General features: G+C 31.7%; 5 protein-coding genes across 5 annotated transcripts in view; 2 read left to right on the top strand and 3 right to left on the bottom strand.

Moving 5' to 3' along the window:
• The window catches only part of LOC135956308 (BTB/POZ domain-containing protein 7), a 30,201-nt gene extending 23,686 nt beyond the window's left edge, over window positions 1–6,515 (bottom strand). Inside the window, exon 1 of the mRNA XM_065506752.1 lies at window positions 5,858–6,515. The gene's annotated coding sequence lies outside the window, so the exon portion shown is untranslated. The remainder of the gene's footprint in view (window positions 1–5,857) is intronic.
• Window positions 6,516–7,924: 1,409 nt separating this feature from the next.
• Window positions 7,925–11,002, top strand: Pdp (pyruvate dehydrogenase [acetyl-transferring]-phosphatase 1-like protein, mitochondrial). Its single transcript, XM_065507484.1, has 6 exons — window positions 7,925–8,342; window positions 8,409–8,556; window positions 8,621–8,790; window positions 8,860–9,049; window positions 9,616–10,183; window positions 10,258–11,002. The coding sequence occupies exons 1-6, from the start codon at window positions 8,199–8,201 to the stop codon at window positions 10,472–10,474; spliced, it is 1,437 nt and encodes a 478-aa protein (XP_065363556.1). The 5' UTR covers window positions 7,925–8,198; the 3' UTR covers window positions 10,475–11,002.
• Window positions 11,003–11,252: 250 nt separating this feature from the next.
• Window positions 11,253–14,870, bottom strand: LOC135958872 (uncharacterized). Its single transcript, XM_065509807.1, has 3 exons — window positions 14,542–14,870; window positions 14,275–14,439; window positions 11,253–12,911 (listed from the first exon to the last, which is right to left on the bottom strand). The coding sequence occupies exons 1-3, from the start codon at window positions 14,558–14,560 to the stop codon at window positions 11,458–11,460; spliced, it is 1,638 nt and encodes a 545-aa protein (XP_065365879.1). The 5' UTR covers window positions 14,561–14,870; the 3' UTR covers window positions 11,253–11,457.
• Window positions 14,871–15,253: 383 nt separating this feature from the next.
• On the top strand, window positions 15,254–17,442 carry NELF-B (negative elongation factor B). The gene is made up of 4 exons (XM_065508628.1): window positions 15,254–15,477; window positions 15,544–16,842; window positions 16,911–17,038; window positions 17,154–17,442. Exons 1-4 carry the CDS (start codon window positions 15,352–15,354, stop codon window positions 17,371–17,373), a joined length of 1,773 nt encoding a protein of 590 aa, XP_065364700.1. The 5' UTR covers window positions 15,254–15,351; the 3' UTR covers window positions 17,374–17,442.
• Window positions 17,443–18,557: 1,115 nt separating this feature from the next.
• On the bottom strand, window positions 18,558–24,414 carry LOC135959072 (protein HIRA homolog). The gene is made up of 8 exons (XM_065510075.1): window positions 24,120–24,414; window positions 23,725–23,990; window positions 21,921–23,281; window positions 21,509–21,858; window positions 20,272–20,417; window positions 19,840–20,204; window positions 19,557–19,776; window positions 18,558–19,480 (listed from the first exon to the last, which is right to left on the bottom strand). Exons 1-8 carry the CDS (start codon window positions 24,154–24,156, stop codon window positions 19,178–19,180), a joined length of 3,048 nt encoding a protein of 1,015 aa, XP_065366147.1. The 5' UTR covers window positions 24,157–24,414; the 3' UTR covers window positions 18,558–19,177.

Consider the following 24,414-nt stretch of genomic DNA (forward strand, 5'->3'; position numbering starts at 1 on the left):
TTATTTTAAAATTTCGTCTAAGAATATATTAAGAAACTTGTCTATGATCATGTGAGCGTAATTTTGGCTCTCGGAATTTTGCACGACTTTCGTGACACTAACTCCAAAATGTCGTTAACGAAAATCACTATGTAAATATTTATTATTTGCTTTAAATATTAAAAGAAAATATTGATTGTCATGCCCCTTTCCAACACCACTTAATATTGCCACACAATTTCTTACAGTGTACAAATATTCTAACAACAAACAAAAAATAGAAAAAAAGAAAAATGAAATACAAAGTTACATTTCATACATTTGATATTTTCTTATATGCAAATATTGCATCACTCTATATAAATTATATTTTCTTTTTTTTATATTTTCATTTTGTTTGTTTAGGTTTTCTTATGCTTCGAATGCCTCAACGTTTTTTATTTGTTTATTTATTTTTTTTTAATTTTGTTCCTTTCAACATGTCTTGCGGTTTTCATCTTGAAAATGAAAGAAAGACATCGACGACAGACAACACCTTCATTTGATTTTATAGTTTGTTTTACATTTTCTATTCATTTTAAATGCTTTCACAAACAGCCATATGATTTGTTTTAAAGTGATTGAAATATTTCTTATCTATTCTATAGGGCAAACAGATAGATGTAAGGCGTACAATATCTACTACTACTTCTAACCTCACCCACACCCTCGTTCCCCAACCACTACTACTTCTACTACTGTCAGCCACCTCCACCTACCTACCTCCTCATCATCCACTTTATTCACCCACTTATGAAAACTTGCGTACATTTAATGTTAAAATATTTGAAAAGTATTTTGTATGTTCGAAAATTATTGAGCAAAACACAAACTGATATTTGGGTCAAAATATTAAAATGAAAGAAGTGTATATAGATAGACATGCATCAAAATCAAAATCAATTTTAGTAATATATTTTGATTGAAAGCATTTTAAAGAGTACATAGTTAACTATATACACAAATATTTACATTTTGAAGCTTCTTAGAAATTATTGGCAATTTTGAATTTTAATTGTTACATCCTCTATTCCGAAAAGCTGTTTACATTTGAGTTTTTTTTATATGTTTCAAAATTACTTCAGTTTCATAATCATGCAGTGTCCATTTTGCACAAGATATATATTGCTACTTAAACGGTTGTCATTATTATTCAGTACTGTTTTATAATACACCATGAAAAGATTCACATCGCAAAAACGTCTCCAAATTATTTAGCTGTATAACGAAATTCGGTGTTATGTGAGAAATGATTTTCAATGTCAACTGGCCGCCTAGATCGTATGATGTCACACGTTTGGATTTTTTTTTTTTGGGTTAAGAGTGATCTAAAATTTGACTTTCACAATGCGTATCCACCTGCTTTCCCGTACATAATATAAAATAATTAATTTAAATAATAAAACATTTAAATCTTAATGATTAAATAACCCTAAATTACTACCTAGTAATTCTCATTTAGTTTATAATAATTTGTGTATAAGTAACCAAAGTTTACACACTAACGGGGCGGTACAGACGAGAAAGAATTTGTCAACCACTTTGATATTAATTTAAAAAGTAGACTGATACAAATCGGCCAACTCGGATGTAGTTCGAGTCCCGATGAATACAATACAGAGATTTCGGTCCTGTTGAAAACAAAGACTTCTGTCGTCTGTTCAAGACAGAGGCTTCGGTCAACTGTTCAATACAGAGACTTCTATCGTCTGTTCAGTACAGGAGATTCTGCCAACAGTACAATACAGATTCTACGGTCCTGTTGAAAACAGAGACTTAAATCGATTGTTCAAGGCAAAGTCTTCGGCTAACTGTTCAATACAGACACTCCGGTCGTCTGTACAATACGGAAACTTCGGTTGTCTGTTCAGTATAGGAGATTTGGCCAACTGTTCAATATAGCGACTTCAATCGACTGTTCAAGACAGAGGCTTCGGTCAACTGTACAATACAGAAACTTCGATCCACTGTTCAATATACAAGCTTCGGCCAATTGTTCAATAGAGAGATTTCAGTCGTCTGTTCTGTTCATGGGATTCGGCTAACTATTCAATACAGAGACGTCAGCCCTATGTTCAGTACAGAGTCTTCGGTCATCTCTTCAATACAAAATATTCTTTCAAAAATAAATGTTAGAGATTGTACTTTCGGTTTATTGCAAAGATTCCAATATCCGATTATATATTAATTGTTTTTTTAAATTAAAAAACGCTCTAAAAAGACACGCTATAGCTTAGGTACACTTTTTTGTCATTTAGCATAATGTTACTCAAATCATAGATTTCAATACAATTTTGAAAACATTGAGTTAGTTCTCTATAGGGACGTAACGAAAAATTTCTAACAGAAAATTGTATCTTTGAACATATTTTCCTCTTTTATCAGTGACACTCAATTTCGAGGATTATATAAGCGCAATCGGATATATAAAGATGACTAATCTGTATCACCTATTTGAGGAGACCACATAAAGTATATAGTGTATATATTCCGGGTCGCTACAGGTAGCGGAGTTTATATAGCCATGTTCGTCTGTCGTCTGTATGTTGAAATCAACATTCTGAAGCCCGTGACTTTTTGAATGAAGCCAGTGACTTTGAAAATTTATTTTATTTTTCCACCTATGTAGTCTCATTTGATCTCTATACACTTTGTCCAACGTTTCTCCAATTTATTTCCCATACAAAAAATAAGATTTGTTGTGGTCATCAAAATATGCATTTTATGACCGATTTACCCCGCGAAAACCAATATTTTTACTGCTGTTTGTTCTCACGACGCCAAACACTCCTGCGAAGTTCACACAATTGAACAAACACAATTAACTGTGAGCAAATTCGGCACTCATCTTGCGGAAAGTCTTCTCTTACTCACAAGATTTAAACCACTGAGCCATATGAGATGCCTATGTCTTCCACAATCTATGGCACTTTCAATCTCAATAGAATTTTTTCAATTGTTTCGAATGTAGAGAATTCAACTGGACGTCCAGTTGTGCTTGTACGGCCACAAGCAATACTGAGTTTGCCACCACCTTTACCGATATAATCGTAAATACCATTACCAATATTTTATAAATAACTAGATGTCCCAACAAACGTTGTTCTGCCATAGCTCACGCAAAGTTTGAAGACTCCCACTATAATAGTACTCCAGATATGCAATAATAATTGTTTACTTCATACGGGAGGTGCCAGGCACATTGTACCTATATAGGTCAATTGTGAATCTAAACCATCCAGGGACCCACTCAAACACACACAACAAATTTCATCGAAATCGGCCCAGCCGTTAAGGAGGAGTTCAGTTACTAACAAACGTACAGAAGAATTATATACATATATAAAGAAGAAGATAAAGATTTAAATTATAAGTTTGTCATTCCGTTTGTAATTTCCACAATATAATTTTCCGACCCTATAAAGTATATGGCCTATAATCATAGTCAAACACTAAAGTCGGTTCTTTTTAGAAACAACTTTAAAATAAAAACCTGCTTTTAATTATTTTGCAACTATAGTCAAAATTAAAGTATGTTTTAAATTGAAACAACAAAAAAGGTAAACATTAAAAGTAACCGGGACAACTAAAGAAAAAAAGTTGTTTGTTGTGGAAAAATGAAATATATAAGATGAATATCATGATTAGAATATTTTGGTACTAATTTTATTGAAAATTGTTCAATAATTGCAAAATCTCTACCAATATCTTGTAACTTAAACATTTTTTACTTTCTGCCGAACTTTTTTACTTGGTGAAGAACAGCTGATGCTGTTGTTAAACGAGTTAATAACAGCTCGTTATTAAAATTCGACTTCAACGTCAAAAGTATACTTTAACTTGTCTATGATAGACCTAAAGTCCACTCTTGAGTAAAGTCGAGTTTAATTCTCTTTAAGTATTCTTTATTTCTGACTATGATTATGGGCCTATATATTCTGGATCCTTATAGATAGCGGAGTCGATTATGCCATGTCCGTCTGTCTGTTGAAATCAACTTTCCGAAGCCCCCAAATAACTTACAACCTCGATTTTTGACCTACATATATTTGGATTACTTAGTCATTAATATAGACAATATGGATATCTAATGATAGATATTTCAAAGAACTTTGCAACGATATATATAAGACCATAGTAAGTTTCAACTAAAATGGGTCAAAATCGGAAAAAAATGTTCACCAAAAGTTTTTTGTTTTGCTAAATATTAAAAAAAAAGTGAAAAAACAAAAAAAAAATTTTGAATTTAAAAAAAATAAAAAAAATTATATTTAAAAAATTAAAAAAAAACAATTTTTTCCAAAAAATGAAAAAAAACAACTTTTGAAAAAAAAAAATTTTACCTAAAAATATTTAAAATTTTTATTTTGAAGTATAATTTGATAAGATTCGGCACAGCCGAATATAGCTCTCTTACTTGTTTTTCTATTATTGAAATGCCGTTACCGGTATAACAGCAAATACCGTTACCGCTAAAATAGCGTTATCTTTTAACCGTTACGAATCGTTAGCCAACCTTGATAAATACATATTAAAAAAATTGTTTCTTGAATAAAATATGTTAAAAAAAATTAAAAATTGGTGAAAATAAAAATAGGTGGTAGGTGAAAAAATCGAGATAATAGGTAGTGGGTTTTTTGCTTATATCTCAGACATTTGTGTATGGATTTTCTTGATTTTAAATAGCAACCTAAGTTGGACTATAGCGGATATATTGATGCACAATAATACAGATATGAATCAGCTGGTTTCAGAAATATAGCAATAGAGAACAAACAAAAGAAAATATCAAAATTCTTGTGGTTTGGAAAAAGTTGCAAATATACATACATATGTATATCACACACATTGTCTATTGAAAATTATATTCTTGTTCTCGCTATGCAAACCAAAACCATTAAAAAGTGGTCGCAGAACATCAAATTAACCATACGGTTCGATATTACTTTTTTGACAACTGCCATTTATTGCTTATGTGTATTAAACTGTGTATTGATGTATCTATTCATCGGGAATCTATCCAGATCCAGAATAAATATAGCTACTTTATGGAGTCGCAAACGGAATGACAAATTTATACCACTTATGGTGAAGGGTATAAAAATTAAAAAAAAATCTAATTTGATCAGATTTTCAGACAAGTGAACACAAGTCTACTTAGAATTCTGAATAAATTAGAATAATTCTGGGCACATCAAGAGCCAACACATGCATTCAACACCTACATATAGCGTAGGGTATAAAAATGTAAATGTCAATTAAATTCGTGGTGGCATTTGTTTGAAACAAACAAATTTAAATAATTTTTTTTATTAAACGAATCGCAAAAAAAGTATCATAGGAAAAGAAAACAACAATAAAAAATAAACAATCAATTTAAAGGTGCTGCGGTGGCAACAATAATAAATAAATTAAAAAAAAAACTCTGTTATAAAAGTTGAAAGAAGAGAAAAAAAACAGCAACAACAATACAAAACAAATTGTAGGCAGAAGAAACATACAAAAACTAAAATAAACGAAACTAAAAAACAAACACACAAAATAAATGAAGACCAAATAAAACAATAACGAAAGACACTATAAAAAATAAACCAAGTAATAATGAAAATGTACACAGACAATTTTTATTTTATTTTTTTTTGTTTGTACAATCCAATAGAGTTGTTTGGCACAAAGATGTTGATATGATGATGATGTTGTTTGTTGGTTGGATGGATGGATGGGGGAAAAGAAAAGATATGGGAACAGAAATACAATAAAAGTACATGGTTGGGGACGAAGTTTAACAGCTTTCACTAAAAATTTATTAATAAAAATAAATATTTGTCTTCTTGCTTACCTTTTAAATGAAAATAATATGTTAGATTTTGTTAAATGAAATTGACATTTTCAATTTCTGTTGATTTTCCTATTTTTTCTTGTATTTCTTCAGCTCTGCTTGATTTTCTACAATCCACTTGTCACCATTTTTTTTTTTTTTTTATTTTCTTTTGTAAAACACTTTTTGTGTATTTTTTATTATTTGCTTGCTTCTTTTAACATTTTATTTTTTCAGGTATTGCTTAGATTTCTTTTACTGGTTATAATTTATTTATGAAAATTAAATTCCTTATTAAATTAACTCTATTTTGGTAAATAGAAAAATAGGCGCAGCACCTTAATCGACAATATATTTTCCTTTTATTTTACATACACGCATAAATACTTTTTTCTTTTTTTGATTTTTTCCTTAATTCTTGTTGGAGATTTTTTTTCTTTATTGTAATTTTTTTACACAATTTTTTAAGCAGCCTTTTTGGATTACGTTTGCTTTTTATATGCTTTTTATGTGGAACATTTTGTGTTTTATTGAAATAAATGCACCTTTAGCACTCTTATTATTATTTTATAATATTTTTCTTAACAATATTTCCTTGAAAATTTCACATTTTTTCACAAGAAGAAAATTTCACTTGACTAGCGAAGAAGAAAAAAAATATAAACACCCCTCGATAAAAAAAAAATTGATGTGACATTTTCATCAATTCTCATTAATCTATTACAATTTGAGTGTTTAATTTGTAAGAGAATAAGCAAATCGATAAAACAGTGTCAACAATGGTTATTTTACATAGAAACACAAGTGTTGTTTATGGGTGGATACAAGTAATCGGTTAATAATTACATAAAGTCAAAATTATTATTATTGAAAATAAATTAAATATAATATTGGAGGATATATAAATTGGAATAGAATTGTTGCTCGTGGAGTAGATAGAGAAGAGGATAAGAAGATATGGATGAACCAGTCAATCGAAGGATTAGGGTCCACCCTGAGGCGTGATTCTCATGCCTGTTCTTCCTAATATAGTATTCTATACATCCCATAATTCAGTGAGGCTGCTAAAGGAGTGCTGCCCTATGTACCTAGCATTCAGATGTCCTAGTGCCGAACGGTGACATAGATCATGAAAAATAGTCTTGTTCTTCTACATTTTGACAATTGTCACAGAAGTAATAAGAAGCAGACTAATTCTAATTCACCTCCCTCATATTCCTATGTTGTAAGCGTTGTATTCCAAGTAAGTCGTGCGCTTACTGTGCAGCACAGGTTATATCATTCTTGCGATAGCATAGCTAGGTATATTCTCCGACATAGTTTGAGCAAGTACATAAAAAGTAGGCATCGTTAATGCGCTGCCCAACATTGTTTTCAATAGTTTTCAACTCTTCCCAATGTCGCTGAGAATAAAGCAACTAAACTCCTTGTATATCGTTAAATTCATATCTCTATTTCTCTCCTAATAAGTCCAAACGAAAGTTTTTATTTTCTTATTTGTGTCCCTCATCTTCTTCCTTATAAATAAAAATATCAGGTCACCCTAAACTTATATAAACACTGCATTGCCGACTTCTTATTAAGGAGAAGTCTGTGTTGCCATCATAATAATTATAAAATAAACATCTGAAGAAAATTTGTCGGGATAAAGAAATCGATTGTTCGACACACTCTTGTATTCTTATTGGATTTAATGATCAAGCAGGTAATAAACATCATATCAAAAATGGTTCTGCCCATGTGAGGAGGAAAACTACACAGTGGTATAATTAAACAAAATTGGGAATAAATTTGTAATTTCTTTTTTTTAATATGGGATTTAAAGGCCAATGGTGTTGGATAATATTTAATGTTTTTTTAATGAAATCTGCAATGTCGTGACAGTTTCTCATCTCTCACCGAAGATATGAATTAAAAGCTAAAATCTGAAGATATTTAGACAACATTAGTTTATATTTTTATTAAATTGAAATTCTGAATCTGAAATTTCACATGCTACCTACGATATGTGTAATTACACATGAATTGGCAACACTGGTTGAACTTCAATAATTTTGACAGAATCCCAGTTGGTCGTTTCGCAAATAGAATTGTCAAGGCAATTTTCATAGAAATTTCATTTCTTGGTTTTCCTCTTTCCGCATTTTCAGCGAATAATATGATAAATTAACTAAATACATAATATATATAATAAATAAAAGTCCATGAGTTAGTGAGTAAACAATTAAATACAAAAATATATAAACAATTATATAAATAGAACGCAAGGAAAAACGTAACTTTGAATAAGGAGATATAAAGTGACCAGCAAACAAGAAAGAATCCCTTAAAAGTGTAGAGAAGAAATAAGCACATTTTTTAGATGTTAACAATACTACTGCGTAACACAGTCCTTAATGTACGACACAGGACAACAAGGACCGTGTGTGGCCATGTCGATGTTAAACGCAATTTTTGCATCTCTATAAAGAGACCTGCACAATTGCCTCAATTGTCGCCGTATGATGTGAGTACCACAACAACAATGAACTGATTTTAATTATTTTATTCTTTTGTGTTTTATATTTTAAAGGTTAATATGATTTTAAAAGAAAATGAATTTATGTATGTCATTCCGGAGCAACAAAATAGTACCATACACAGCTATGAATCTAATCAAGTGGCCTCCAATAAACCTTGTGAAGATTGTCGTACTGAAGGCAGTTTTTTGCATAAAAAAGGTGCAATTTTTTTTTAATAATTAAAAATCTATATAATTTCTAAACTTTTCTAAACATATTACAGGTTTTATTTGTGGCATATTTGATGGCCATGGTGGACCCGCCTGCTCTCAAGTTATATCCAAGCGTCTGTTGCGTTATATAGCAGCCTCCTTAGTGGAACGTAAAATCTTAAAAGAACAAATTGATAAGGGTTGCGATAGTCAATCGTTTTTAAAGTGTCATAATGATAATGTTAGTGGCAAATTTTAAGAATTCCAATTTGAATTTTTGTATCTAATTGGTTTTTTTTTCTATTTATAGGTGGATTTTGTTAAAGATATTAAGGATATCTATGAGGAAAGTTTTAGTAAATACGTTAAATCATTATCTAGTCAAGAATTACAAGATTTCTCAACAACTATTGAAAATGCCTTTCTCTCGTTGGACAATGATTTATCGGAGGAGGCCTTGAATAATACAAATATGAGAACAATGGCTGTGGCGATGTCAGGTAAGAGAGGAAATTCTAGTTCCAATAAAATTTTTCTATAAAAATGTTTGTCCCAATAAAATTTTTCAATACAAATTTGTGTATTAATCAAATTTTTCTATAAAAAGTGTTGTCCCAATCAATTTTTTTTATAAAAATTTGTGTGCCAATAAATTTTTTTTATAATAATAAAATTTTTCTATAAAAATTTTTGTCCCAATAAAATTTTTCAATACAAATTTGTGTATTAATCAAATTTTTCTATAAAAATTGTTGTCCCAATCAAAATTTTTTTTATAAAAATCTGGGTCCTATAAAAAATTGTGTCTCAACAAATTGTTTCTATAAAAATTTCGTCCCAACAAAAAATTTCTCTAAAAAAGTTTCTTCCCAAAAAAAATGTTTCTATAAAAATTTCGTCCCAACAAAAAATTTCTCTAAAAAAGTTTCTTCCCAAAAAAAATGTTTCTATAAAATTTTGGTCCCAACAAAATGTTTCTGTAGTAATTAGTCTTCCCAAAAAATGTGTCTATGTTATTGTTTAATTTCCTGTATTAAATTCCCGGTCTCTTTTTAACTCCCTTCAGGTGCCGTAGCTTGTGTTGCTCACATTGAAGGTCTTGATATACATTTAGCTAGTACCGGCGATTGCACAGCAGTTTTGGGATCAGTATGCCCGGAAACAGGCAGTTGGATATCGAAAAAACTTAATCAGGAACACAACACCGATAATCAACAAGAAGTACAACGAATATTGCTGGAACATCCCAAAGAGGAACATGATACAGCCATACGAAATGATCGTTTACTCGGACAATTGGCGCCCCTGCGTGCAATGGGGGATTTTCGCTATAAATGGTCAAATGAAATAATGGATAAATATGTAGTACCAGTATTTGGCGAAAACGCAGTACCGCCTCACTATCATACACCGCCCTACCTGTCAGCGAAACCAGATGTTGAACATCACCGGCTATCAGTCAACGATAAATTCCTTGTAATAGGCAGTGATGGTCTGTGGGATTTTCTAACACCCTCACAAGTGGTGAGTTTGGTGGGTGATCACTTAAATTCGAAAAAATCTCTAGAGCCAGTAAAATTGCCAGCTGATGATGTGACTTTGCAGGAAATTTCAAATATACTAGCCGAAAGGAAGTGAGTTTTTAATTGAAACCTATTATATAATTATAATTTAATGAATACAATTATGTTTGTTTTGTTTATTTTAGAGCTGGCAGAACCCGCAAGCCTTCTGATCAAAATTCCGCCACCCATTTGATACGTCATGCCCTGGGCGGCACGGAGTATGGCATTGAACATTCAAAAATCGCTTACTATTTATCACTACCTCAGGATGTTGTACGTCTCTATCGTGATGATATTACAATTACCGTAATCTATTTTAATACAGATCGTATTACTGATTTACATAAACAATCAACATAATTGTTCTTTTTGTGAAAACTGCAAGAATTAACAAACTAAATTGTATTTTTATTTTTACTTTAAATTTGGCATTAATTGGTATTGTTTTATTTTATTATTATTTTAAGGCTATATTTTATAAATGTATATATTTATAGTTCAATTATTATTATTTTTTAACTTAGCGATTTTTTGTGTTCATTATTTTTTTAAATCGACTTCATGTGTTCCAAAATTTACCTGCATTATTTAGTTTATCATTATTAGTTTTTTCTTTTTTTGTTTTGCTTATGATTTTTTAAGCAGTTTGTTTTTAGTTTTAGCTTTAACATAAGCTGGCATTAGTTTTTAAATGTGCTTTTTTATACATCGATAAATATATGTATATCCACCCTTAGGAATAACCCACACACATTTTGCACAAAAAAACTCACTCACAAATACTGTTTATTGTAGCAGACAACAGTCAATTGCCAAAATAAGAAAATACAAATTATAATAAATGTCCTGAACAAAAAAGCTATTTATACTAATAAATAGCAAAAAGAATGCCTTTGTTTTATTGATTTTTTGTCATAACGATTATTGGGACAAAGTTTGTATAGAAAAAAGGACAAAGTTAATTTCTATATAGAGAAGAGTTTGTCTTTGTACAAAGTTTTTTCTGTTTAGAAAAAGAGTTTGTCTTTGGACAAAGTTTTTTCTGTATACAAGATTTTGTTGGAAAAATGTTTTCTATATAGAACAACTTGAAAGGATCTTTTCCTTCGAATCAATTTGTTTTTGGGTTAAAAAGTAGTTAAAATTTCCTTAATTTATTAATTTTCATTATTTTATTTATACATTTACAAATTAAATTAATTTTATTTAAACAAAACTAAAAATATTGTTACTTAAACTTAATTATGTTTTTATTTAATATATCAATAATTTCTATTAAACTTTAATTTTTGTTTTTAACGAAACCTTGTTTTTTGTATAGAAAACAAATCTAAAAAAGATCACTAATGAATAGAATTATGCTGCTGTTGGTGTTGTTGTTGTTGGGCTTTCTGGGCATGTTCTGCCTCTCGACGCAAAACGCAATTAAGAAATTCCACTTGTATGGAGGTGATCTCTTCAGGTGGAAAACGTTGGATTTTCTTTTTAAGAAAATCAAAAAATAAATCACATTCTTCACGTTGATGAATACAAAACATTGTGGCTGACGAAGACATGACCGACGAAGTGGAGGGTGTATTTGCGTAGATAGGTTGCATTTGTTGGGAATTTGTATTTGCAGAGGTTAGAAGGGAATTGCCGTCATGCTTGGTGTCTATGGGCGTTGTAGAGGGTGTTGTGGGAGAGGCTGTTAATTCGGGCAGATTTTGTATATGTACTGAGGGTGAGGAGGCTATGGTACCACAAGACGTTGTAGAGTCCAGTGTTGTAGATGATGTAGAGGGCATAGCAGTGGTAGAGGAGCTGACCGTTGGTATGTTTTTCAGTTTAATGGTACCCGTTGGCCCAATAACACTGCCCGTGTTATTATTATTGTTATATTGAGATCTTGTGGGATTTATAGAGGCATACATATATGTAGCAGGCGTACTGGCCGTTGTTGTAGACGGAGGTATTGCTGGCGAGGGAGTAAGCTCGGGTAGAGTTTGTAAGTGTACAGAAGGAGAGGAGATTGCAACACAGGATGCTGTAGAGTCAAGCGTTGAGGAGGCTGTGGAAGTAGTCGAAGAACTGACCATGGGTAATGTTTTCAATTTAATAGTTCCCGCCGCACCAATAACACTACTAGCACTACTTGAATATTGTGATCTTGTGGGATTCATTGAGGCTATACAGAAATCGTTTGCATCGATATATTGAAATTTTGTATCATCCGAATTGGCCGAATTTGTACCAGCTCCCGCCCCAATAATTGTCTCACAATCCACACTCGGCGTATTGCCAGACTCTTCATACAAACATACCTCCTCATAGTCAACCTCACCGCCCGTATTGCCATCATCATCCAAAGTCACGTGCTGTTCATGCTTAACTATCTCCACACAATCTTCCATGCTATTCTGGTCATGATTCAATTCACTATGCGACACCATATTGGGATCCTCGTGCGAGACATCGTTGTCATGTGTTACATCTTCGTAAGTGGTCAAAATAAATGTGTCCGTATCATTGACTGATATAATATTCGGATGCACCATATCCTGGGACACAACATGATCGTGTTCGTCAGTACTTTCCGAAACGCTGTGCAAGAGATTATCTTGTGGTGTGGTGTTGTAGTTTTGGGTACGATTAGATTTTAATTTCGGTTGATAGACATTCGAGAGAAATTCCATATCTTTGGCGTAGCGCCACTTCGAAAGACCATCACTCATTTTGGGTTTACGTAAACGATATTGGTGATATGTGTCGCGTAGATTTTTCCATTTGCGGCGACATTCCTCGACGGTGTATTTGTCTAAAATATAAATAAATTAAAAAAAACAAGTAAGAGAGCTATATTCGGCTGTGCCGAATCTTATATACCCTTCAACAATTTATACTTTAAAATAAAAATTTTAAAAATTTTTAGGCAAACAAAATTTTTTTTTTTCAAAGTTGTTTTTTTAATTTTTTGGAAAAAAAATTTTCGAATTTTTTTTTTAAATTTTTATTTTTAAATTTTTGAAATTTAAAAATTTTTTTTTTTGTTTTTTCATTTTTTTAATATTTAGCCAAAAAAACTTTTGGTGAAAAAGAAAATCGGATTAAAAGATATTTTTTCCGATTTTGACCTATTGCAGGTCCAACTTATTATGAATTTATATACGTTATTTGCAAAGGTCTTTGAAATATCTATCATTAGATATCCATTATATATATTGTCTATATTAATGACTTAGTAATCCAGATATAGGTCAAAAATAAGCCAAAAATCGAGGTTGTCCTGGATTTTTCCTCATTCTCAGCCATTTATGGACCGATTTTACTGATTTTAAATAGCAAACTTCTCGAAAGCATGTCTGACAGAATAATTGAAGAATTGGATTCCGAAGATATTTGGGTCTTCAGAAAATTGATTTCAATTTTTTTTTTATTTTTTGGTCTAATTGATTTTTTAAATTTTTTTAATTTTAAAAAAATTTTGGAACAAATCAAGATCCCCGCAACAGTTTATATTTTAAAAATTTTTTTCTTTCAATATTCACATTTTCTATATTGACGGCCTTCGGCCGGCCGAAGGGACTTTAAACTCTGGGGTGTATCGATCACCGGCTTCGCTAAAATCACTTTTTCTGTAAATAAAAATTTTCTGAAGTACTTTCATATAAATTCAAAAAGGAATTTTTGGTTCACAATATTAATAAACAGTTCCATATTATAGGTATATCATATCAAAGGTATTTTGAAGCAATATTCAATGATACCCATAATGATCAGATTATTTTCCAAATGCATGAGAAATTTACTATTATATAGGTATATTGGCTCTTAAACTTAGAGAGAGCTGGCAAACATTTTAACATTTTTGTGCTTAATGAGAGCTATAAACACCAAAAAAATTATTAAAATGCAAGCTGTTTCGATGATCTTGATTAATGGCAAAATTATTTGTAGAATAACATAATTTAAAGGTGACGGTATTTTCGATTATATCGGTAACGTTAATTGAAGTTATTTCGGTAAAGGTAGACGAGCTGAAAGTGTATGTTCGAAGTAACGGCTGCTTAGCGGTAACGGTAGCCAAACTTTTCTTTACTAATAAAGTCATTTACTTATTCGTTGTATTAGACTTTCATGATATCCCTATTATGCCACAAAGCAACTAACTAAATACTCACTTCCTATGGCCGCTGCTATTTCCGCCCAACCATTTAAAATATCTATACGCCTGCGTTGATTTGGCTGCAATTTATAATTATACAATGTAGGATTTTGTCGCACCAAATGTATCAATGTTAGAATATCATCTGTGGGTGCCAAGTCCTTTTGATAACGTCTTCTCTCTGCAAAACAATAACAACGATCACACATCATATCCCATATTTTAATACAATTAGATAGTGTAAGTGTAAAATAAATTAAAATTTTATTCAAATATTACATACTTTGTGTATTATTTTCCATATTATACTATTAAAAATATAAAAGTGCTCTCTTTTCTGTAAATTTGCTCCTTATTTAGCAATAATTTACGAGTAACTCGTTTCTTCTGCTGTAGTTGTGGTGGTGGTCATCGAATGAAACATTTTTTCGCTGCTCTTTTCTTTAGGCCCCAGAAAAAAATACACAATTGCTGCGAGTTATTTAATTTCCGTTCGTTTATTATTTAAATTTGCTAACGGTACTCTACAATATAATTGAATTTCATATTATTTTTTAAGTTTCAACAAAATTTTAAACATTTAGGGCTTATTTTAAAGGTAATTTCTTTAATTTTTCTATATAAAACACACTTTACTAGCTGAAAATTATAGAAATCTATTTAAGTTGTGCAGTGTTTGAGCACTGACAGCTGTGTAAGTGTTTCAAAGATGCCAGATGATAGATAAGCTTTACAAAATTAGTTAAATATAATAAAAAAAATATAAAAATAATATATTTAAATATAAAAAAAATACTTGATTTACTTAAATTTCACTTAGAAGTCATTTAGTTAATTTATTATATAGTAAAATATAAAGAAAAAAAATAAATTTGTTTCATTACTACTTCTTGTTAACCACTGTAGCATCGATAAGGCAGTGTTTTACTGTTAAATAAAATATGGCAGCTTTATAAACAAACACCGCTTTGACATTTATACAATTTATGAACAAAAAAAAACATAAACATACGCCAGTACGTATGTCTTCTAAGGAAATTTTTATAGATTTTAGAAAATAATATTGAATTAGTGGCCGAAAATTTAAATAAAAATGGCACAACCTCCACCTAAATTCACGGGCACCGGTCTGGAAGAGGTAAATATACCAGGACAAGCCTATTTAAGAGAAGCTCTAACCTCTTGCACGGATCCCTTAAAGGCTATAGAAAGTTTTCAGGTAAGCAAACACTTAATTTATATTTCTACAAAAATACCCAGATATTTTAATAACAACTATATATAGTTGGAAAATGGTGTACTATTGCCCTCTTTGCGACCCATGTTACCCTTGCTGGACTTGCATGGAGTGCGTAGACTCGATTTCCACACTTCTCTTATGGAGGAACTAAGAGATAAACTTATAACCCATATTAATGAGTTGGGTCAAAAAGATCCACGAGAACGTGATAAGAAACTGAAAGAGCTTTTGGTGAAGAGCTTCCCAGTGGTGCGTGTTAAGGCCTTGCGTCCCGTGGTAATGGCCATTTTGCGTAATACACCCCATATAGATGATAAATATTTGCGCATATTGGTAAGAGATCGTGAACTATATGCTGACACTGATACCGAGGTGAAAAGACAGATATGGCGCGACAATCAGTCACTGTTCGGTGATGAAGTTTCACCCTTACTCTCGCAGTATATCAGGGAAAAGGAGCATATTTTATTTGATCACACTAATCTCAATAACTTGTTCTTTCATCCTTCGCCCAAGGTGCGGCGTCAGGGTGAGGTTGTGCAAAAATTGGCCAATATGATTGGCACCAGCGTCAAATTATACGATATGGTTTTGCAATTCTTGCGCACTCTGTTCTTAAGAACCCGCAATGTACACTATTGCACTTTGAGAGCCGAACTTTTAATGGCTTTGCATGATTTGGAAGTGCAAGAGATTATTTCTGTGGATCCTTGTCATAAGTTTACCTGGTGTTTGGATGCTTGTATACGTGAGAAAAATGTGGATATAAAAAGATCTAGGGAATTGCAAGGTTTTTTGGATAATATCAAACGTGGCCAGGAGCAAGTATTGGGTGACTTGTCTATGACTTTGTGTGATCCCTATGCTATAAATTTTCTGGCTACTTCGGCCATTAAAATACTGCAGCATTTAATCAACAATGAAAGTTTGCCGCGCGACAACACCATACTTATACTATTGTTGCGCATGTTGGCTTTGGGTCTTAGTGCCTGGGTGATGATTGATTCACAAGATTTCAAGGAACCGAAACTGGACTCTCAAGTTGTTACGAAATTTTTACCGGCTCTTATGTCTCTGATGGTGGACGATCAGTGTCGCAGTTTACATTCCAAATTACCCCCCGATGAACGTGAATCGGCTCTAACTACAATAGAACATTCAGGTCCTGCACCCGATGCCGTGGAGGCATATATACAGGAGAGTTCAGTGGCCAGTATTTTGGCCATGTATTACACTTTAAATACGGCACGCCAGAAAGATCGTGTCGGTGTTTTACGAGTGTTGGCTATATTGTCATCGTGTAAGGATGATCGTGCCTATGAAGATCCTTTTCTACATTCTTTGGTAAGTCGAGTTTTCTTTGCAACTCTGGAAATTTGTTTATAAACTTATGTTTTTTTATTTTATTTAAGATTGCTCTATTGATTCCCATGGCAGAGGAATTTACCACAGAAGATTTTTGCACTACCTTATTTGATGAATTTCTATTTGCCGGCTTGACCAGGGATAATGTGACAAGACACATGATTAAATTATTGTGGTAAGATTTTAAATTTTTTTTGGAGATTTCAAAATGTAAAAAGTTTTGTTATTTTTATTAAAAACAAAATATTTTTTAAATTTCAAAATTACATTTATATTTAACTTTTTTTTAGGTATGTGCACAACAAACTACCACCAGGTCGTTTGCAATCCCTCATGAAAGCCATGCAACCAACAACTGGCCACAATGAAACCGTACACAAGCTATATGAAACATTGCAGGAGCGTATAGGAACCTCTTTGCAAGAATGCCCAGTACCGGAACCAACTGAAACAGATTTTGATTCACCTCTAAAAAGTGTACCCACACCAGGACCTCATTATATGCAATAAAGTGTTCAGTAATATCTTTTAACAAATTTTAAAATATAATAAATAACAAAAACAAATACTTTTACAAAATATTTTTCATTCTGTATGAAAGTAAAAGTACAAGTCGAAAACCGGAAAATTGGGGGAAAAAACGGCTGTGCCGAATTATATATACTCTTCAACATCGTATACTTTAAGATAAAGATTGAAAACTATTTTTTTTTGAAACAAGTAAGAGAGCTATATTCGGCTGTACTGAATCGTATATATCCTTCTTCAAATTATACTTTAAAATAAAAAAAAAAATTCACCCCTATCGCGAATCAACATTTCACATGAAATATGTTCCCTTTTCCCATTTCTCGTTTATCAACCTTGTTCACGTGAAAAAATTCCCCATGTTGTGAAATTTTTAGATGAAATTTTGTAAACAATAAACAGCTGTTACGAACAAAATCAACTATTGTGAATGAAAAGTTTAGGGGAATATCATGATAGCAATTTTCCCTTCGAGGGAAATGGATATTTCATGGGAACATAAATTTCACGTTTTTCACGATTTTAATTTTTTTAAAAAAAATATTTTTTTAATTTTTTAAAAAAAATTTTTTTTAATTTTTTAAAAAAAAGTTTATTTTTAATTTTTAAAAAAAAAAAATTTTTAATTTTTAAAAAAAAAAAATTTTTAATTTTTTAAATAAAAAAATTTTTAATTTTTTAAATAAAAAAAATTTTAATTTTTAAAAAAAAAAAATTTTTAAATATTAAAAAATGTTTTAACAAAAAATTATTTTTTGGTGAACAAAAAATTCAAGTTAAAAAATATTTTTCCCGATTTTGACCCATTGTAGGTCCGACGTACTATGTCGTTGCAAAGGTCTTTGAAATATCTATCATTAGATATCCATATTCGGGGTTGTCATAGAATCCCATCATTGTCGGAATCAGTTTTGAAAACGACAGTAAAAGTACATTGGCCTTGTGAAATCGAGAGTTATTGGTTTTATATGCGATCTAGAATTAAATTCTTTATCGGCTGTTCAAGTTTCTCCAAAAAATTTCTATTAAGCAAAATGATAAATGAAAAGTAAGCAATATATTAAGAACTTAAAATTTTCCGAGTTTTACCAGGATTTTTTAAATTTTTTTTCTTTACAAACCATCTCCTGAAAATGTCGAATCGATTGTATGACTAACAAATAGTATTTCTTTTTCATTATGAATCGTTTTATTTAAACAGCTTTTTATCATTAAATTACATATAAATATTACTTAGTTTATATACATTAAAATAAAGTAAGAGAGGAGGAATAGCAAAATATTTAATAAAACGTACAATATGAACGATTATTTATTGATGAAGAAAAAAAAACATTAAAAAATTATGGTCTATTTCCAGTACTACCAGCAAATTCGCAAAGTACCACAACAAACCTATATTTTTTTTGAAAAGGAAGGAAGGAAGGAAAGACTCATTTATAAATAATAAATTTTTAATTAATAAAAAAAATAATAGTAATTATTTGTTTTTTTTTTCACATACTAAACTTAAAACAAATGGAAATAAGTTGGACTAATCTAAGATGATGATTTCTTTTAATAGTTTTAGAAACCACACAAATTAATAATAAAACAAACACATTTTCAGTTTTAATTAAAGGGGTTTGCTTAAGAAATACTTTATGATAAATTAACTTACATTGAGAAATCTTAGCTGTTATTAATTTAAATTAATTTCATGTTGAACGATGAGTGATTAATATGAGAACAGATCTGCTGGGCAGAACATTTTGGCGAGCGTGCGTTGGTTATAAAAAATGTAACATTAAGTAATATCCATACGAGTTTCCAATTTGGCACAATTCAAACTAGAGGTGGTGGCTGTATCTTCAAGGGATTTTGTTGTTATATCTGTTGTTGCTAACAATGAAGATGATGTTGGTGGTGATTTTGCCTTTTCAAAATTTTCCTTTTGCTGTTCCTGCTGTTGTTGTCTTTGTAGCTGTTCTTGTTTGCGTGTTTTCAAATGTTGATACAATTCATTATATTCCATATAAATGCGTTGCCATTTAATATGTACTTTTAATTGTTCCAATACCAAGTCTAATAAATCGTGTTTAGGTATACTCTTTACATGATGAATAAAAAAATAATTGTAATTTGTAATATTATTTATTTTATGTATAACATTTTTTAGAGCTTACCAATATGTGTTCATTTTGTGAGTTTATACTTCTTGTGCCGGTTCCCAAGAGATCGTTGAGCAGCAATCGTAGTTTATTTTCATTATTGCCCATGGCCAAATGAAATGCAAACATGGTGTACCAATATTTAAGCTCTTCCGATGAATTGATGGCTTCACAAAGTTTTATTTGATTTTCAATGAATGTTATTTTAGCAACCGATTGCCAATCGTTGGCATTTCTAAATAAGAGAAAAAGTTTTTTTTAAAAAGGTTGTTTTTGGTAATATAAATCTCATACTTACAAATCAATACCAGTACTCTGGGTGACAAATGTAGTGGTAGCTGCTTGTATCGATGTCAGCGGATAGGACAAGTAATTCTTATTCAATTCCTTAGGTACGGAAGTACGCAAACCATGACGCATTATGGGATCCTTTGTATTCAACACCAACCAAGATTGTAATTGAGCCGAGTAAGAAAAGGCCTGGCCGTTTGAGAATAGAATCATGGGTACACCATGTTCGGTGATAGTAAACTGTAACACAGAGCCATGTTTTCCAAATATCTCGTTGCAGGTGGTGGCTAAAACAGCCGAACAAGAGGCAATATTCCAAATGCGCAAAAGACCACATTCGGTTATGACTCCTACTAAAAGGCCTTTGGGACACTGTTTTAAACAAAATTATTTATTTAATCTTTATAGGAAATCCAAAAAAAAACTGTCGAAAACTTACAAAGGCACATTGTATGGCAGCTGTTGTTAGGGAGATAATTGGCATTAAAGGACTACCGGTTTGCAGATCCAATAAACGCATGGAACCATCTAAACTACATAGCATTACGCATTTCAAACAAAAATTGAAATTAACTATGGGAGAACCTGTTTAACATTCAAAACAAAACATAAAAATTACATTAATTTTGCCAACTATTATTTTAAATAAATTCGCATTTTTATAATCTTCACCATCCAATAATCTACTACTTTTTTAAAATTGTATGCGAAAACTAAATATTTTAAATTTTTTCTTTAATTTTCGGCAAATCTGGAAAATGCTTACATTTCTCTTTATTTGGAACCCGTTAGAATTATTTATAACTAGAAATTTTATAAATTTTGAAATAGTAGTAAATCTACTACTTTTTCTAAAAGTCACAAAACTAAAAAATATTTTGTACTTTAAGTTAAAATTCGGACCAGTGATTTTTTTAATGTTATAATTCTATAAATTGTTTTGTTTAAAAAATAGTAATAAATATACTACTTTTTTGAAATGTTATTTTTTGAAATGTTATTTATTTTTAATATAATTGCAGCTTATTTATTATTTATTATTTGTAGAGCTATAAATACTTTTTTCTAAAAGTCGCAATTGACAAACTTTTATATTTTAAGTTTGCTTTTAATGTTATAATTCTACAAATTCCTTTATTTTAAAACAGTTGTAGGTCTACTACTTTTTTTAAAATGTTAGCAAAAAATTATTTTTTTTTTAATTCCATCCAGTTATTTTTATTTAGAGCTAAAAATTTTTAAATTTCTTACTTTTTTTAAAAAAGGTAGTAAATATACTACTTTTTCAGAAAAGTTGCAAAACTGTCAAACTTTTTGTATTTTAAGTTAATTCGAATCACTGATTGTTTTTTAATGTGATAATTCTACAAATTACATAATTTAAAATAGTAGTAAATCTACTACTATTTTTAAATATTAAAAAAAAAATTAAATTTATAGTAATTTGCATTTAGTTAGAATTATTTATGGATATAATTTTGTAAATTCTTTGATTTTAAAAATAGAAGTGAATCCAAACCCGAATTTTTTGACCAAAAAAAATGTTTGTCACAAAATTTTTTTCCCGCAAGAAATTGTTTTCAATCTCTATCTTAAAATATACTTTGGTAAAAGGTATATAAGATTCGGCCCAGCCGAATTATTTTTATTTTTTTAGTTATTTTCTTTGCACTCACCCACAAAAGTCTCCCACAGTTTGCCGGTTGCTAAACGAAAAACGGTGATTTTGGCCAAAAGACCATTGTTAGTTGGCACAAAACCATTGTGCACATGGATGCGATAGTCTAAAGCAGTCTTTTGATATTCACACTTGGTGGTGGCTGTTATAGAGATTTTAGGGCCCATAGTAGAGGCCTGATAAGATTTAGTTGCTGTTGAAGAGCTGCTGGCATTGTTGGCATCCGTACCAAAGTGTTGTGGTGTTTGTTTAAAATGTGGAAATGCCTGCAGTGATTCCTTTGAAACGGTAAATGGTTCAACGCGAGGTTTTGCCGAGGTGCTTTTAACTAAACGCGAATCCAAGCGACTGTAAACGAAATTTAAAATTATTATAGTTGTTATAATTATAAATTAATTGTTTCGTCTTACCCTCTTTCCTGGTCTGTTATATTAGCTTTAGGAATAGTTAAACTTGTTGAGCTGCTTGCCACAGGTTTTGTCTCCTTCACTGCGGCAGAGGAAGTCGTTGCTATTACCGCTTCTCCATCAGTTGACATGGCGCTTGCTGTGACTTCTGTAGATGTTCGAATAAAACTATTTAAATGAACATTCGTGGTTGCAGTTGTTTCAGCCACATCCTGGTTTAATGGTATGAACACGGGTGTGATGCGCCTTTTACCATCTTTTGTACGCGTCTCCATTTGTTTGTTAATCGCTTTCACCGGGGTGTTTTGACCAATTTCCATAGCATTGGAATTTTGTGAAAATATGGTCTGGCTGCTGTGTGCCAAACCATTTGTGGAAGATTGTGTTGTGTTGTTTTCGATGTTGTTATTATGGTTGGTAACCTGTATGGTTGGCAGTGTAGGAGGTTTTAATTTATCCTGAGTACATGCTAATAGTTCGGGATTTTCTATGAGTAAATCTGTGGCAGCTGTGGAACCATTCGTTAAAGTTGCTGCTGTTTTGCCATAAATACGTTGATATAGTGAATTTTTATCCTCCTCTGAGAGGGGAGTACCCAATTCGTTTTCGGAGAACTGTAGACAGGCCACGGTGCCGTCACCACTGCACGCCAATAGAATACACTTATCTGGGCCCCATGATAAATCTAGAATACTGTCATTAAAGAGTTCATGTATCACGACCAGAGGTCTCTGCAAGGCTGTCATCCACACGGAGAGTGAACGATCTCGGGATCCCACCGCCAAACAACAATACTGTTGGGGTTTTTGTGATTTGGGTGCTTGTCTTTTTAAAATAGCCGTATGAAAGCGTACGCAAGTAACGGCTTTGCGGTGACCCACAAAATCCTTATCACATTTCCAGCCTTCACGTTCAATTATTTGTGCTGTCGGTCCGCCACCGTTCATGGCATGGGCCGACACTAAGTACTGACCATCTGGCGACCATGATAAACGTAAAATGTGCGTTGTACCGCCGCACTCTTCAAATGGTTCCGTTATCGTACTACTACATGTCCAGTCGGAGGTCTTCCAGATTTTCACACTACGATCGTCACTTTGTGATGCTAAATATTTGCCCACCGGATCCCAGGCAACACCTTTGACTAGACCCGTATGGCCCTTGAGCATTGCCACCATGGCGGGGAAGTTTTGTGCATCCCAAACGATAATGGTGTTGTCAATGCTACAGCTGGCAAGCCAACGATCTTGTGGTGACCAGGCCAAGTCAAGAACATCACCAGAATGACCTCGAAGCGTAAAAACACATTTCCATGTTTCGGGATTTTTGTGTATGCCACCGGTACCGAAGACACCACTGGTGCCCTACAAATAAAAAACAAGGTTCAGTTGGTTTACAAATCGACAAACAGCTTCTATAGATAAATGGTGGATTTATGAACTGGTGTACATTAAACTATTCAAATAACTAAGTATCAATAACCCATTAACATCCTATTACCATATTCGCACTCTTAAGAATAGCACCTTAAAAACCGAAAAAAGTTAAACTGCCGACTACTGGTGCATTCACCCTATTTCACTAACAAATCATCATATATAAATCGTATGGACTTGAATTTTCTGAGCAATTGGATCTTCGATCCGGAACGACAAATTCTCACTCGGTCAACGATTGTCAATTGTATCACACGAAAGTTTTTTCCACCTGGAATATGTTTCATTGACATCGGAGCTGTTTCAACAACATCAGCAAAATACTAAGCAAATAATGTATAGAAAAGCAACAATTTAAAGTAAAATATTACCTTCGATTGCCGCCATATCATAACCAATTTGTCATCCGAACATGAGGCTAACATAAGGCCGCTCTGCGACCAGCGCACACAATTAACGCACGCCAAATGATTATCCATTTGGCATAGCATTTTCGGCACAGCATCATCTAGTTCGGCTTTTTCGGATAACACCGGTATTAAATTCCATATCACGACACGGCCGGAATCCACACCTTGGCCACCAGTGGCAAATTTGAGACATTCTTGATGAACATCAACGGAGAAGATTGGTTTTTCTGCAAAAATACAATTACACAAAACAATCAAAATTAAAAAAATGTTTTGCACATTTCGCAGACACCAATTAAATTAATTTTATGAAGAGCCTCATGTGAATTTTTTTCGCTTTGGACTGCGTGACTTACCATCATGATGCACCCAACTTGGCTTTAAAAGTTTCATGTAAATGTTTTAATTGCTTAATTTTTAATTATTAAATAAGGTTTTATTATTTTTAGTTTTTAATATTTTTAATAAATAGTTTTCTTTTTTTATTATTTAATTCTAATTTGTTGATTGTTAATATTTAATTCCTCATTTTTTTACTTTCCGTCTTTCAAGTCTTCTTCTTCAGGTTTGACAAACTGTTTGTGTATGCTTTTTTATGAGTTCTTCTTCTTCTCTGTTTTAGCTTTTATTTTTGCAAAATTCTTAATTTTT

This window comes from Calliphora vicina, chromosome 4, assembly GCF_958450345.1.
Source record: "Calliphora vicina chromosome 4, idCalVici1.1, whole genome shotgun sequence".
Classification (NCBI taxonomy): domain Eukaryota; kingdom Metazoa; phylum Arthropoda; class Insecta; order Diptera; family Calliphoridae; genus Calliphora; species Calliphora vicina.